Source organism: Acipenser ruthenus, chromosome 8 (assembly GCF_902713425.1).
Source record: "Acipenser ruthenus chromosome 8, fAciRut3.2 maternal haplotype, whole genome shotgun sequence".
Classification (NCBI taxonomy): domain Eukaryota; kingdom Metazoa; phylum Chordata; class Actinopteri; order Acipenseriformes; family Acipenseridae; genus Acipenser; species Acipenser ruthenus.
This window is the reverse complement of record NC_081196.1, coordinates 16,457,282-16,474,827: the sequence shown is the minus strand read 5'-3', so window position 1 is coordinate 16,474,827 and position 17,546 is coordinate 16,457,282. Positions and strand designations below refer to the sequence as shown.

At 38.3% G+C, this 17,546-nt stretch overlaps 1 protein-coding gene and 1 long non-coding RNA gene across 2 annotated transcripts in view; one reads left to right on the top strand and one right to left on the bottom strand.

Annotated features, from left to right (window-relative positions):
• The window catches only part of LOC117407065 (FRAS1-related extracellular matrix protein 2-like), a 95,945-nt gene extending 90,292 nt beyond the window's left edge, over positions 1–5,653 (bottom strand). The window contains exon 1 of the mRNA XM_059028616.1: positions 489–5,653. Coding sequence (XP_058884599.1) covers positions 489–5,520 — 5,032 coding nt within the window. The 5' untranslated portion in view covers positions 5,521–5,653. The remainder of the gene's footprint in view (positions 1–488) is intronic.
• A 147-nt stretch (positions 5,654–5,800) lies between these two features.
• LOC131737733 (uncharacterized) overlaps positions 5,801–17,546 on the top strand; it is a 31,232-nt gene continuing 19,486 nt past the window's right edge. Inside the window, exons 1-3 of the long non-coding RNA XR_009329337.1 lie at positions 5,801–5,860; positions 6,775–6,876; positions 12,580–12,780. This is a non-coding gene — a long non-coding RNA (uncharacterized LOC131737733). The remainder of the gene's footprint in view (positions 5,861–6,774; positions 6,877–12,579; positions 12,781–17,546) is intronic.

The window sequence follows — 17,546 nt, the reverse complement described above, 5'->3', positions numbered from 1 at the left end:
AAGCATTACATATGAAGTACAACCCTCAATGTGCATCCTTAGTTTAGTACAGTACAACTAATTTTATTAACAGCTCAGGGGGGCATGGAAATAGTTTGTATTGGAGATCAGATCAAGGGGAGTTTGCATGCTAACTTTAAACACTGCAGATCATAAAACACACTGTCAGTTTTTGAAAGCACTCTCCTTTATAATATTTCACCCACATAGTGTATGCAAGTGTGCTATATATATATACAGTATATCTGTTTTCACAGTAATAAAACTTCTTGAGTAGTTACACATTTAGCATATTTCATTAAATAACCTTTTTAGTGAAGAAGCACTATATGGAATGTAAAATGATTATAGATATACCAAATTCAAGGAATTAACCCTTTAATTTCTAATGCACTAATTTCTACCCCCCTCCCCTTCCCATTTATAACAGGATTGCTATAATTGGCAGTTACAGCTACCATAGTAATGAAAGTGTCTCAAAGTCTTACCTTGGCTAAATTCAGTGATGGAGTCGTTTCCCTTCCCCATGTTGATGAGGTAGCCATGTTCGGGACCCAGTGTGATTTTGAATTTCAGGGAGATCTGGGTGCTGTCTTTATCCTCTGCCTTTAAGGCCTTGCTTGTAATCATAAAGCCAAGGTGTCCAGTAGTCAGAATCCTCAGAGTTGGAGCACCTTTGTTCACAATGATTTGTGGCACACCATTGTCCACTGAAATGATACTGATCTTCATCATTTGCGGTTTTCGGGTTTCAAATATGGTGTCAGGAAAGACGTAGAAATCGGTATGAGTTCCGTCAGTGACAGTAAATGAGAAGCTGTCTTCTGGGGACTCTGTGCCATCATGCTTGTAGCTGATCAGATTCTCGTTTAAGTCCTGCTTGGTAAACGAGGTTACTGGTCTAGTGCTGTTGAACAGCAGTCGGCCATGTACTGGCACTTGGGTGATAGTGAGTCTCAAGAAGTGGTCAGGTGTATCTCTGTCTTCTACAGTGAGCTCAAAGGGTGTGATGAGTTTGTTCTCACCCTCAGTGACCACCAGGTCATGCACTGTAACCACAGGTTTCTTGTTGTCCACATCTGTGATGGACACCCTGAAAGTACGAAACACTGGGTTATACCCATCAGTGACCTCAAACTCAAAGCTGTCCATCTTCACTTCGTCATCGGATGTATGAATGTAGTACACTTTGTTGCCAGCTAGCTGGAGTTGTGTAAATGAAGAAATGGGCACTCCAGGTGTATCTGTGCATTCCAAATGCCCGCGTACAGGGGCTCTGGTGATGGTGAATTCCAGGTTTTCATCAGGGCTGTTCAGGTCACTGGTGCTGAGCAAATCTGTTGTGAGGGTCACCCTCCCCCCTTCTTTTAAAGACACGCCTTTACTGATTACATCAGGAAAAATCATATCAATGCTGCCAACTGTGATGTAAAAGTATCTATCAATAAGAGGATTTATGCCATCAGTGACATCAAATTTGATGAGATCACGAACACCTTCTTGTCCATTGTGAAAGTACACAATTAGATTGTTGTCCACTTGATCTTGCGTAAAGTTCATTCCCACAGTAATATTTTCAAAGCTACCTGAAGGTTTCTGCTTTTGCAATAGACCTTGCCCAGGGCCATAGCGAATAATGTAGGTCAATGTTTTGTCTTCAGAATCCAGATCAGTAGCCTTTAAGACGTTATTACTAATTATTTTGCTTTCCCCTATCTCAATTTCCAGTCCGTCATTAATAGTCATTCTTGGTGTTTCATCATCCACAGGAATAACCATAATGATAACTGTTTTCTCCACTGTGTGCTTCCCATCAGTAAGTATGATATCAAAGCTGTCTTCTGTGGTCTCAGAGTCATCATGTTCATAAACAATACTGGAGCTCTCCTTGATCTGGTCAAGGGTAAAGTTGTTGACAGGAACTGTACCTGTGGTTAACTGGTTGACAATGAAACCATGCTTTGGTGGTTTAGTGATAATAAACATTAAATCATCAGCAGGTATATCAGAATCTACAGCATTAAGAATTGGAGTGTCAATTACAATGTTCATGCCTTCCATTACAACAAATTCTCTCATAAAGATTTCAGGCTTTTCGTCATTAGCTGGGATGATAATAATGGGGAAGAAATGTCTTTGTGAAAAATTAATCCCATCAGAGCATCGGAAAGTAAATCTGTCTTCAACTGGTTCAACACCTTTGTGAATACTTTGAACATAATAAATATGTCCAAGACGAATGTCCTTCATAGTAAAAGCACTAACGGCAGTCCCTGAACGTGACTTCTCAGAACCAGGTGCAGGTGAGATGTTCTCTACATAGCCAGAAGTTGGCTGGACTATAATTGTACAAAGAATGTCATCATTGGCGGTATCAATATCTTCAGCACTTACATGCTCAAGCTCAATGGCATTTTTTTCACCTTCTACTACAGTGAACTGCTGGCCCACAGTCACCTCTGGAGCTTGACTATCAACTGGAAGGATGGTGACCTGTACTCGAACTCCTTGGACTTTATTACCCCCGACATTCCATTCATCAGACAAGTCAGAAAGGGTCAAGTTGAAATAATCCTCCTGCTTATCAAGGCCGATCTCCCCGCTTGTATGTGCGTAAACCACAACCCCATTGATGATGTCACCCTGTGTAAATCTTTCAGTAGGGATTCCATTTACTAAGATTTCTCCAAGAAGAGGACGGTCTTCAACAATAAAAGTCAGCATGAGGTCATCAGTGTCCTCATCTCTTCCCTGGATAACACTGGTTGTGATCTCAGTGGCTCCATTTTCTAAAACATCTATATAGGACCCAATTGTGCCAGCTGGGAGCATAATGGTTGGTACTTCATCATCTATTGGACGTACATTGACTCGGATTGTTATTGTAACAACATGTACCCCATCACTGACATCTAATTTAAATGAATCACTAGTGGACTCATACCCGTCATGGATGTAAGCTATTCTGCCACTGGCAATGTCATCTAAGTTAAATGCATCTCCTTCAGTGATATAAGTGTCAGTATATTGAACATGACCATGCAGGGGAGGCTGGGTTAGTGTAAATGATATATATTTGCTGTCAGTGTCTGCATCACTGGTATCAAGTTCTGCACTTGTGATGATGTGAGTGCCCCTTTCAAACACATTGAAGCCAGTGTTGGTAATCTGAGGAGGCTTGTTGTCAACTGGTTGAAGAAAGATGGTAAACGTACCCTCAACACTGTTTCCAGCTGTGTCTTCAACTGTGTACTGGAATTGAAGCACGTGGGCAGTGATTCCTAATTCTAGGTCTGGGGGCTTGTAAGCAATTTTGTGGTGGTTGATTTGTGCTTGAGTAAATTCAGTTACTGTCACGTCAGGGCTGTCTGTTAAAACAATATAACCAAGCACAACAGGGTTATTTTCATCAGTGTCAGTTGGTGGTGTAATTATAGTGTATTTCAAATCTCTGTCATCAGAGTCTAAATCAGTATAGCGCAGGAATTTCTTTCTAAAGTGTGTCAGTTTGTATTCCTGTACAATCATATTTAAGGACGTTCCACTGTACAGTTCAGGAGGGATGTCATCTACTGGCAGAATTTTGGCAATAAAAGTGTTTTCACCTGACTGGTTTGGGGGGTCATTGTCATCTTGAACCCGAAACACAAACTGATCCATTACAGTGCTGGTGCTATGAGGTCCCACATGCCTATAAAACAACTTTCCTGACATAATATCCTGCTGGAACCATTCTGTCACTACTTTTTCAAAAACCTCATCATCTGCTATAAATGTCCAAGATAAGCGGTCTTCAGGGGCCTCTGACTGACGAAGCACAACCTCCCCGATAGTGGAGAAGGGAGGTTCAATTGTAAACCTTATGGTGGAATCTTCAGAGTCAATGTCAGTAGCACTTAACACAAATGGAGAGATTGGCAACATTTCATTCTTAGACAGTACAAGTCCAGTGTTAGCATTTATAAACGGTGGCTCGTCATCGGTTGGCACAATGGTAATCGGAAACAGAAACTCAACTTCATGTTTGCCATCTGTCATCCTAAAGATGATGTTGTCACTGTATGTGTCACTCCCATCATGCTGGTAAATAACTACACCTGTATCAAGGTCGGCTGGAGTGAAAAATTTTCTCCTTGAGCCTAGGATTGTCAGCTGCCCATGCCTCAGCCCATCAATAACAGTCACCCTGACTTCATCCAAGTTATCCTCATCACTAATTTGTAGATTCTGTGAACTGGCCAATGGCCTGGACTGACCTTCATATAACAGCTGACCAGTGTTCCTTGTCACAACAGGGGCAAGCGTATTCATGGGCTTTACAACAATCATGAAGGCAAAGGGGTCTGACACAGCTCCTTCTGTGTCCACAATTTCAAACTCAATTTGGAAAATTCTCTCCACTTGAGAGTCCTCTGAGGGAGGCTTGTAGGCTATTTTTAAATCTTTAAGGTCCCCCTGATAAAAAGAAGTTATAGGCAAATTTCTATCATCAGTACTCACAATATAGCCTTGCTCAGAAGACAGCGGGGAGGTGATGTTAAAGATTAAATCATCTGGGTCAGACTCAGTATCTTCTGCTGCCAGCATGTCAGGGGTTATAGCTGTCATAACAAACTGGTCCACTTCCATCATCATCATAGCTACAAAACTTGGCTTTGGTGCAGTGTTTTCCTCCCCTTCTCTAATGCGGACCATCATTTGGAAATACTCCTGTTTGAGCAGGTTGCCCTCTTTGTCCTGCAGCTCCACAACCATAGGTATATAGTCCCTGTTTGGTGATCTGATGACAGATGTATGCTGGTAGCGTGCATCTAGTTTTACAAATTCATCGCAGTCCACCATCTTTCCAACTCTTGCATTATTAATCAGTTTTCCGTATCTGGGGAGCCCACTCGCACTTGTCAAAGTAGTAATCTTGCACACCTCAGAATTTCTATCAAAAGTAAACTCCAAAACTTTTCTGTCAATAGGATTACTAGTGCCAAGCAGCTTCTCCACTGTCAGAGGCATGTTTCTAGTTAGGATCTCCAGCTGGGTAAAAACCACCTCAACTTCCATCATAAACGGTATAATAATAGTATCAGTTTGGGTATCATACCTGAGTTGCAACTTTACTCTGTCCTTGGAAGGGCTTCTAGACCCGAAATGCGAATACTTCACGTCATTATGGCCGAAGTCACAAGGAAACTTTTTAGGTGTCAGCTGTCCCGGTCTCTGTGTTAGAGGGTCATTCTCTAGTACTATAATGCTGCATCTATCTTCCGGTTGAACTTGGATTACCAGATCATTGATCGGATCAATAAAAACGGATTTTCCAAACGGCACTCTTATTCCATTGTTGGCAACCAATATAGCATCTTCAGACGGTCCCGACCTGAGCTGGTATGATAATCCCAAACTGTCAAAGTGTTGTGCCTTTGCGTTACCTGTCAGCGCCACAGCAATCAGCAGCAGTCTGCAAGAAATTGCAAAAGTCAAAGATGCAGTTCGTTGCTGCTGTAAATGCATTTTATCAGCCATCTGTAAACCAGTGTCCTATGCGGATGCCACACTTTGTGTAGTACGACCCCACAAAAAAAAAAAAAAGAAAGAAAAGAAATAAATAATATTGAATATTCCTGCAGTCACTGCATCCAGGAGACACTGCACTCCGTTTCAGAAACTACACTAGTTATTATAAACTTCAGTGACTCTGAAACCTGGAGCGAGGAAATTACGCCCTCTTTTACAAGCGATTGGGTGATATTTGCATTGTAATTCGGTTCAAGTTGTAAATGGGCAGTGGCCCTGTCGATCACAAGGGGAGGAGCGAAGTGAAACTGCAGCAGGTTGAGTGAGGTAGCCCAGAGACATGAATTGGGTAAATGCTCAAATACATAAAATTATACCAGAAAAAACAAAACAGTGAGTGGGGTTTGAGTGTAATGTACTGAGAATTTAGTTTTCACTTTAAAAAAAAAAAAGTCATAAAGGCACAAATAGTACGTGTATCAAAATAGAAGTGCGTGGGATGTTACAATTATCTGTCCCGATATGGGCAATTCTTAATTAATTACATTATTAAAACGGTTAGCATTGCTAACATATTATTAACTGCTTGGTTGCAAGTTTTACCATTACAACTACTGTACATTTCTGTAGTTTTTCGTGAAGATGAAAACCAATTTAACAGAAAATGTATGTCATTTTTAAAATGGTCTTTCGAAGACCTACGGTATGGAGAGCGATTAAATAACAAGTTGTTTTCATTCTGACTTTTAATTAACTAATTTATTTATTTATTTATTTATTTGTCCATTTCACATTAAGTGGAGACGAACGAGTTAATCGATTTCTTGTGCCCTCTTGTGGCTGAGTTTAGGTAAATGTATTTTAAGAGATCGTTAATATTGTCTTTAACTTTTAGAGTCTTGTATAATAAAAGCATAGTAAAATCATAGTGAAAGCATGGTAAAGCAGCGTCAAGTATAATTGTTTACAGATAACTGCAGTATGTCTTTTCATTTAGGAAAGTTGATACATTATGTAAAGAAATTGTACTCATGGGCAGTTTCTGTAAGATGTTACCAGTATAATAAGAATTTTAAAAAAAAATTAAAAAAGAAACAAAGAGCTTGTACGCTAAATTAATATTTTAAATAACAATTATATTTTAGATGTTTTGAAAAAGAACTCAGGAAATAGAAGTTAAAGTAATTCACTGAGCAGCACAATGCTACCGTAGTTCAGTCTGTACTGTACAGTCATGCATTGCGATTTAATTGTATTTCCCAGTATTGGGCCCAAACAGAGGATGTGAGGAAACCAATGGAGCAGATAAGAGACAATCTTGTCGTTACTGACACTCACAAGAGCATCGGGTCAGTTATAAAGCAAGTAAGTTGAAGATTTAGCACATCTGGGGTTTTTTTTTCAAGTATTTTCAATCAGAACCATATTAGACCTTCAACAACTAGCCATCAGAGGGACACAAAATACATTGGTAGCAATCCAGACAAATCCATGATGAACAAAATAATGTAATAGAACAATATCTCTTTGGGGGCACTGTTGAAGCTGATATGTACATTTTTATTGTGTCATTGTGTTCCCCCCTGTCTTGTGCCTGTAACATCATTCAGTCTCTAAAAAAAACACAGAATGTGTGTATATACCGGTATTATAGTGTATGACTTGTAATACTGTAAGATTGCTTGAAGGCGGCAGTGTGGATCACACTGTGTGTATCAACTGTGAGTAGAGTCACAATATTTGGGTTGCTGAAGGAAGACAAACCATACAGTATAGAAGGGGGTGCAGGATATAAGCTGATATAAAACAATTCATTTGCAGAGCAGCTTACCTTTTTGACAGCCAATATATTTAACGAACAAGTGGTCTGTGTGGGGTTAATGAACAATACTGTCATACCCTTGGTTGTTTCTGGACAAGGCATGGTGTTATTTTGCATTCTACAGTGGATGAGCTGGAACATTATACAATCTTTAGATGGATTTACTTTATCCCTGAAGAGCACCCACGTTCATTATACTACACATTATAACCTGTACGCTTGTAAAAATGGATGTTAGATGGGGTACTTTTCAGTGGATGAGCAAGACAGTGAATCCCTATTATCCATTAAACAACAGGCTTCACTTTAATCAGAATAATTACCAGCACATGCCAGGTGTAGCTGGCTCTTCCTTTGCATGTTGCTGAGGTTAAAATGAAGCCCATTGCTTTAACTGTCAAAACCTTTACAAACCAATTCAGACTTTGTTAGAATTCTTCCAAATGCTTTAAAACGTCTAATCTCCTAAATGATACCCAGGCCTTTCTTACTTCAATGGGTTCTCCCCGCAACCTTTATATAACGAGATTATTAAATGTGTACCGACCTACTATGTGACATATGTAGACATTCTTTAGGTAATCTGTTGGAGTGATTCCAACACGTGCACAAGAATTTCAGTACAGGGTTATCAAACTCGTATTTACTTTATGACTGCAAGGGTTGCCATGGATGGATAAATCATTTTGCTTTGAATCTCAAGTCTGGAACATCGATAAGATAAAACAATGCTGAATGTGTGTTGATTAAGTTGGGCTGCACTTTGAAACCCAGACCAGCTCTGGTGTATTGTGCACATACTGTATCCAGGATTCCAGCAGGCATATACAGTGATAGTATAAACAAGTACGACAGTAGCAGTGGAAAGATGTACGGACAGACAGGCAGACAGACACACCCCAATATATTCCAAGAATTGAATATTTTCAGAAACTGATGCTTAATAATGTTAATACCAAGTTTCATCACAATTTGATGAAATTCCAGATATGGAAAAAATTTAAAGTGTAACATACATGCTATACATACTATATGGTCAACCACAGTATATCCAGTCACCAGGAATTTCATTCCCTGTGTGTGATAAAAAAAAAAAAAACTAAGAAAATCTGCACACACACTGGTGCAGCTAGGCAGACCCTCACATGACTGAATTATTTATATGTAGATGGCATGTACAGACGTGCTCAAATTTGTTGGTACCCCTCCACAAAAAACGAAGAATGCACAATTTTCTCTGAAATAACTTGAAACTGACAAAAGTAATTGGCATCTGCCATTGTTTATTCCATATTTAATAGAAATCAGACTTTGCTTTTGATTTTTTATTCAACATAATATTGTAAATAATAAAACAAATGAAAATGGCATGGACAAAAATGATGGGACCGCTAACCTAATATTTTGTTGCACAACCTTTAGAGGCAATCACTGCAATCAAACGTTTTCTGTAGCTCTCAATGAGACTTCTGCACCTGTTAACAGGTAGTTTGGCCCACTCTTCCTGAGCAAACTGCTCCAGCTGTCTCAGGTTTGATGGGTGCCTTCTCCAGACTGCAAGTTTCAGCTCTTTCCATAGATGTTCGATAGGATTCAGATCAGGACATAGAAGGCCACTTCAGAATAGTCCAATGTTTTGTTCTTATCCATTCTTGGGTGCTTTTAGCTGTGTGTTTTGGGTCATTATCCTGTTGGAGGACCCATGACCTGCGACTGAGACAGAGCTTTCTGACACTGGGCAGTACGTTTCGCTCCAGAATGCCTTGATAGTCTTGAGATTTCATTGTGCCCTGCACAGATTCAAAACATAACCGAGCCTCCTCCATGTTTCACTGTAGGTATGGTGTTCTTTTCTTTGAAAGCTTCATTTTTTCGTCTGTGAACATAGAGCTGATGTGACTTGCCAAAAAGCTCCAGTTTTGACTCATCTGTCCAAAGGACATTCTCCCAGAAGGATTGTGGCTTGTCAATATGCATTTTAGCAAATTCCAGTCTGGCTTTTTTTATGTTTTTTTTCAAAAGTGGAGTCCTCCTGGGTCTTCTTCCATGGAGCCCACTTTCGCTCAAAAAGCGACGGATGATGTGATCAGAAACTGACGTACCTTCACCTTGGAGTTCAGCTTGTATCTCTTTGGCAGTTATCCTTGGTTCTTTTTCTACCATTCGCACTATCCTTCTGTTCAATCTGGGGTTGATTTTCCTCTTGCGGCCGCGCCCAGGGAGGTTGGCTACAGTTCCATGGACCTTAAACTTCTTAATAATATTTGCAACTGTTGTCACAGGAACATCAAGCTGCTTGGAGATGGTCTTGTAGCCTTTACCTTTACCATGCTTGTCTATTATTTTCTTTCTGATCTCCTCAGACAACTCTCTCCTTGCTTTCTCTGGTCCATGTTCAGTGTGGTGGACACAATGATACCAAACAGCACAGTGACTACTTTTCTCCATTTAAATAGGCTGAATGACTGATTACAAGATTGGAGACATATGTGATACTAATTAAAGAAACTAATTCGTTTGAAATATCACTATAATCCAATTATTTATTATCTTTTCTAAGGGGTACCAACAAATGTGTCCAGGCCATTTTAGAATATCTTTGTAGAATAAGCAATAATTCATCTCTTTTCACAGCTTCTTTGCTTTATTCTATGACATACCAAAGGCATGCAAGTATACATGATAAAATAGCTTTTAATTTCATCACTTTTCAGGAGGAATGAAGCATTATTTCAATGAGCTGTAAGGGTACCAACAAATTTGAGCACGTCTGTATGTTGGTTGACAGTCGGTTTCAGTAGCAAATGGAATTATCCCAGATCTGACAGGTGCTGTCGTATCCAAGACTGAACAAACGTTAACAGACTTTTTTCCAAATCCCACCTTCCGTGAAGGAATTTGATGCAGTAATCATCGAGGAATGGTTACATACTCGCCATGTAAAATCAGAGCTGTCACTTTTGGCTCTCCATGGTGGTTCTGCACCCTATTGAGAGTGTTATTGGAGAATAAAGCAGATATTTCAATTGCAGATAATTGGTCAAATACATACAATTATAGGCACCGCACCTGCCTCAAGACAGAAGCGTGGAGCAATGTCAGACCCCTTATATTCTCTTATCAGGGGAAAACCAGAGGTCACTGGTTAACAGCTGCTCCAGTCTCGGGTGTCTCAACAGGTGTAGGTACTGGTGGTCACAAAATCAGTACTAATCATTGGGTTCTTTTTTAAAATTAAACGGTTTCTTTAAAATACATTTTTCATATAGGTCATTCACTTTACTGTAATGAATAAATTATATTGTAATGATTCTGTTTTCTGATTAGTATGCTAATTGTATTTGGTATTGTGCTCATCCATTGAGGAAATCAGCTTATTGGACAACAGCTGCTCAAGCCTAGTTTGTCTTAACAGGTGGCACTGGTAGCACTGGTGGTCATAAAATGTGTAAAACATTTTTTTATGCGAAAAGTTTGTCTTATTGTATGTCCAGTGTTTCGCTGCTGAAGAAATAATCAAGCCACCTAAACTCTGTATTTAAAATATTTTTTTGCGTAAGGGTACCACAACTATGAAAACAAATTGCATATTGCATGTAGTGGCAGACAATGCAAGATTAAACTTTGAAGTGGAGAAAAATACCAATATGTTTACACATGGCTCTGTTTTATTAAGATTTATGTGAATGGAAAATAAAAAGGCTGTGTATAAATCATGCGATGCAGTGAATAGGGCCCAATGTTTTAAAATACAGATTGAAACAAAAAACACACACAACTTGCTTATACGTAAAACTAGTGTATTATACTAGAAACCCAAATAGAACCATAGCAGAACATGATCATCAATAGCAACACAATGGATCTGGAGCCCACATGGTCCTGATACTGTAGAACACTGGTGCTCCAACAGATTACCAATCAAGTGCAGTTAATACCATTGTGATATCATTGGTACAAGATATGAAAGAGTTACCACTGTGGTACCATTTCACAAATCACTCATACCTTTAGCCAGTATAACACTACATAAGTCACAACACCAACTGAGAACTTAAATCATGTAAGGGAAGTACTGTCTATTGCATTCTAATGACGGCATTCCACCTGTTTGAACAGGCCACTTATATATTTTTCAGGGCTTGCATGTTCCTGCTCTGAAATTAAGCTCTTTTTCGTCTCTACAAAGATATTAATGATATCACTTGTACTGCACTTTTGTAGACATAAATACAGCATCTCTTTTACAGCTTTTAGCTCATTCCTATATAGGCCCACGAGTAATTCAGTGCTCTTGTTTTTAAATGAAGAGCATCTCATTTACAGTATGTGTTGGAGAGGACTTTGCTATTTAGGGAGCTGTCACTTTCATTTCACAGCTCACTCACAATTCTTAATTTACATTGCTAACCTTTCTGGAATAACAAATCTAATGTGAAAAAGACCTAAAATGTTGATAATAAATCAACTCAGTACATTGTAGAATGTGGTAAAGCAATGGAATGTGAACGGAACCTTTTGGACTGGATATACACTGTAACAATATATATATATATATATATATATATATATATATATATATATATATATATATATATATATATATATATATATATTGAGGAAATGATTACCTTAAATTGATTCCACACTGCATGAATTACAATATGTTCATGTAAACTTTTCATCTAATTGGTGACTGATAAAAAAGCACAGAGCTTACCAGCAGCAGCAGTCAAATGCAAGAGGTTAAAAGTGAAAGGATGGAATTTTGAGTTCTGCATCAATACACTGATGCTGAGGTAAATTGTGAAATCAATTGCCTATTGATAAGTAACTAATTGTATGGAAAATACATTTTTAACATACTTTTGCATGAAGCAAACATTAGCATTGGACTTTATATTGGGCAGAATTGATTTTCGGTTGTTCATTTTAAGTGAAATACAGTAAGAAGCCACCTAATAACTACAAGTCTGGTCATATTAAAAGCAGCTGTGTGCTAATTGCATGTGCATGATCTCAATACACATTAGTGTGTACATTAATGTAAACTGAAGTTGCCTTGAGCTTTTAGTTTAACAGACACGTTACATTATTATATAACTGTAAAAAACAATTTTTGACAATTAAAGACCTACACTAAATGTACTTTGATCTTTTCTGTGGAATACATTAAAAACATTTCTTTTTTTCTTCCTTTTTAAAAATAATAATATTTTCTCCTCAATTTCACTCCCCTACCACAGCAATTCCCCACAACAGTTCAGGAGAACTGGAGGTCAATTGCCTGGAGAGCAAGCTGCCGAAAAGGGATAGCTGTAGTGTGGTGAAATCTATAACCTGCGGGAGCGCTAGAGCCAGCGCTCCATGTGGAAGTGATGAGCGCACTGCCAGGATGCAAACCTGCACTCCCCGGGGCCCTGACCACGCGACTGTGCCTATACAAGGTGAACCACTCAGGGACCATCAAACTACTTTTTCTTAGTTTTATTTTTACTGTCCTCTTACATTTTTATGATGTTTGCAGTCATTCAGAGAGGTTATTATTGCAATTACTCAGATACTGTTTAACATGTTTGATGTCTGTGCTAAGGTTGATATGTCTGTTTTAAGCTTTGACTATGAGTCCAGGAGCTGCTTTTCACTTCTAGTTGCCTGGCATAGACATATGAAATGTAGGCTAGATCAGTCAAACGGTTTTTATATTTGTAAGCTCAGGAGAACTGAAGGTCAGCTGCCGCTTTACATTCACTGCAGTGTATAGTCTGCAAAAGTAAAGTAAATTTGATCCCTAGATGGAACTGGCTATTACTTCTGTAAAGACATGTTGGCTAATCCTGGCTATATTACATGCACAGGCAATATGCGCACCACTCCTCATCATCCCGCTCAGCAGTGTAGTACTCCGCCTGTATCCACTGGGGTTCCCTCAGCCAGCTCTCACGCTCAGCAGTGTAGTACTCCGCCTGTATCCACTGGGGTTCCCTCAGCCAGCTCTCATACCTCTCAATTTTTGGTGCTAGAGCCGGTATAGGCTGCTTCTTCTTGGGAGCTGGACGTTTGGACCTCCCCCTGTTTTTGTGGGCAGGTGGTGCTTCCTTTTCATCCTGCAAAGGACAGTTGTCAGTGTAGTGTCACACCTTTACACAGTGCAGGCACCACGGACCCTCCTCCATCCTCTTCATTAAAAAAATAATAATTCCTCTTCACACACACAAAAAAAAATGTGTACCCGCAGTACCTTCCATGGCCTGACACCATATGTGACCCGGATGGCTTTGTGGTGACATCAGACCAGGAAATGAATGGACTCTCACACAGTATTACGGTATGATGCGCACGTTTAATTATAAAATAAAAAAGTTTAAGCAAACAAAAACGCTTTACTAAACAAAATGGTACTTTGGCCAAAACAGACAATAAACACCCAGTGAATAAACAAGTATCGTGCTGGTTTTAAAGCAGCATGAGTAGCAATTGTTATTGTATTTCTCTAGTTCTCTTTACCTTACGTTCCGCTTCTGAACAACCCAACCTCATTCAGCCAATGCTGCTGGTTTTTATACATGTGACCGTCTTCAGATTTGTAATAAATTAATCAATCGGAAGACGGTCACATTCTACATGAGCGGAAAATCTTTTTCTGTAAGGCGATGTTAATGATTTTGAAGAGCCATTGGATTCAAGTACAAATGTTCTGGATAAACATCACACAAATCCACAGTAAATGCCTTTCTTTTAAATTATCAGAGAATAGGATCAGTTTGGATAAGTCTGTTAAACCTTTTAATGAGTCATGTTCTTCTTATGGATGATATGAATCAGATATTAAAGTTTAAAACAAAGGACATATAAGGCCATATTCAATCACTTTACTCCAGTCTTTAATTAACTTTCACATTGTTTTACTTCTAGTTAAATGTTAATGTTACAAAATGATAGACATCAGTGATTTAGAGACCTTGAATGATATTTCTTGATCAGTGGTTCAGATCGTTGTCTAAGGGTAGCAGCGTCTCTCTGTGCTGGATAGAGGAAGTATTGTCCCAGAGGTTCAGTGAAGCAGCAGTGTTATTTAGAAACATATTTTTCAAATGATAAATCTTGAAAGCACAATAATTCCAGTTATCCGTACATTGTATCTGGTGGGGTGCAGAGGTTTTCACCAGTGCATCCTGATGCAGGTGGATAAGGAACAATAAGAAGGTGGGTCACTCTGTGCTGCCATCTTTAGGTGTTGTTAGTCTGGTAGCGAAGCAGCAGTGACAATGTAATAATGATGTAATGATCTGCCTGATATAGTAATAGTACATGAAACATAAAATTCAATGACAAATGACGAGTCTTAGTCATTTCAACGTTGAAGAGAAACACTTCCTGTTAATGTTTGTCTTTTTGATGATCTACTGAAATCTCAGTCAGACATTTAGTTGAAAGAGTAATATGTAGTGCTTTCTACCGCCATAAATCAAAGTATTGCTTAAACATTTATTATTTCAGTTATTACAATGTTTGCTTGGGCCTGTGTATTAACCTCAGTCTGTTGGGTTTCATTTTAATGGTTCATTAACCTAATGTTAATGCTATCAATAACCAGAACTGCAGCTGACATTTTGTAAAGGCAGATGCATTGCTGTACTGTATATAGTACACATAGTAAATCATCCAGTGTATGTCTGCTTTGATATTTTGTTCAATATTTATACTGTGCTACTGTTCAAATATGGACTTACCATTTGCTATATGCACAGTGGCTTTCACATGGTTGGCAATTAACCTAATGTAATACCTAGTGTTCAATAATGCACTAAATGGTTTTCCAACACCATGATTAAAATATAGTCCTAATCATGTTTTTATATAGTCCTAATCATGTTTTTAGCCTACAAAAGTTATTATAACAAAACATTTTCCCTATTTTAATGTTCTAAAGTCAGCTCCTGTTTAGATTATTAAAATGTCTCTGCGTGTAAAACTAACATCTCTAACAATCCTTTGGATTTTAATTATTGTGTTCTAGTCTGTAAATGCCAGACATATTTAGATCCTATGTTTGGATTAAAATGGAGCCCATTGTGGTAAAGCTTCTGCATTACTTACTTACCCACCATTAGCCAAATCTAAATAAACTGTAACAATTATACCAAATTAAAATTTCTCCCATTTACTAATTTGAACAATTTTGTCAAATGGACTTTACATCATACCAACAAGAGTAAAATCTTTCCCAATCCCCTTTACTTAAAGTTGTCACCAAGGCTTAGTACAGAACCACTGTAAAGCTTTGCGACACACATTTGGTTTCTCCCTTAGCATGGTATAAAACTGAAAGAATTTGTATTAAACTAGAAAACTCTTTTCTGAGACCCAATAGCCCACACATTCAAGCTGTGTGGTAGTGATGTGCTAGCAACGTTCTATGTAACAGGTGGTCTTGACAGTGTTACCGGACGAAATAAAGAACAAAGCAGCAATTGTTTAAAACCAGTGGTGCATAAAATGTGCCCGCTACCTTATGCTAAAAACCTTTGAAAATGTACCAACCTAGGTGGGATAAATCAGTTAAAGAAAAAAACAAGTAATATGGGCATGAAGAATCAAACTCACTGATCATAACATTATCACAGTGTTGACAGAGAATAGTTTATTATTTATTTCTTAGCAGACGCCCTTATCCAGGGGCGACTTGTTACAAGATATCACATTATTATTAACATACAATTACCCATTTATACACTTGGGTTTTTACTGGAGCAATCTAGGTAAAGTAGCTTGCTCAAGGGTACAGCAGCAGTGTCCCCCACCTGGGATTGAACCCACAACCCTACAGTCAAGAGTCCAGAGCCCTAACCACTACTCCACACTGCTGCCCCATTTCCTGTTTCCAATGGATCAAGGGCATAGAAAGATTGTAAGAGTAGTTTAGTTGGACACACTGCAAACTTTGATATAGCAGATACCATGTAAAATAACCACTGTGAAGATCTGAAAAATATCCTGAAATTCTGAATTTTAACCTTATGAGTAGTTCATGTAGGGGCATGAACTACTTCCATACGTCAATTTCCATGCATCATGATATTACATTATTATTATTATTATTATTATTATTATTATTATTATTATTATTATTATTATTATTAATAATAACAATAATAATAATGTATTTATTTATTTAGTTATTTGTCAGACGCCTTTATCCAAGGGTTACAATGCAAGTTTAATATTTAAATACAGAAAGTGCAAATAATACAACTAAAAGACAAATGAACTAGGATGCAACAAGTTAGGATTACAACAAGCTATATCTACAATGGCATATTAGTAGTGCCATAGTGCTAGGATAGTAAGAAGGACCACAAGCCCATAATTAAGAATACAAGAAATCCTATCTAGGTTTCTGCTGTCATCAACTTATAGCAGCTGGCATTACTCATGATTAAACATTGTGATAATGTACAAAAAGCTGGCCATATATTTCAGTGATATAAATGAGTAAATAAATACATGCAAAGTCAAGAAAACATACAATAGGTTAAATAGAAAAGAACAATGATTGCAGGATTTGTCACAAGATATATATAAAATCCATTGTTAAAAGAAAAAATATATTCAAAGTGACTTGAAATCCTGGATGTTGTAATGGGTGTCCTCCTGTCAGCCCATAGAGAAGTGGGTAAATGGATGAAGCTCAGTGACCAAGAAAATTGTAAACCATATCATTCCTTGGAGTGGGCTGGGGCTCAAATTAGAAACCTCACATCTCTACCGGGTAGCAAGTACATCGCTCAGGCATCAAATGTCAAGAGCTGTTATGGTTCATTAAGCCAAGCTGACAGGGAGTTTTATTAAGTATGGAGAGTAGCGGAGTTATGACAACAAACAGTCTCGGGGGAAGATAAATGAGGAAACTCACAGCCTGCTAGGTGTTAGCATGAATTCTAGCAAGTGGGCTGGTGGATCATCGAGGCTAGAAAGGAAGCTCAAATACTCTAAAGCTATATTTCCACTGCCCATGCATGCAGTATTTTTATAATGACAGCTTATCTTAAAATATTTGGCATGCCCTGTCATGAAATTCTTGTTATTTCCAGTCTGTTCTGGCTGCCAATGCAATTTCTATGCTAAAGATAATCTCTTTCTATCTTCTTTTTATTTCTATGGCTAACGGTGCCAGTTTTAGACAAGCACAAGACTCAAAATCACTTTGAGA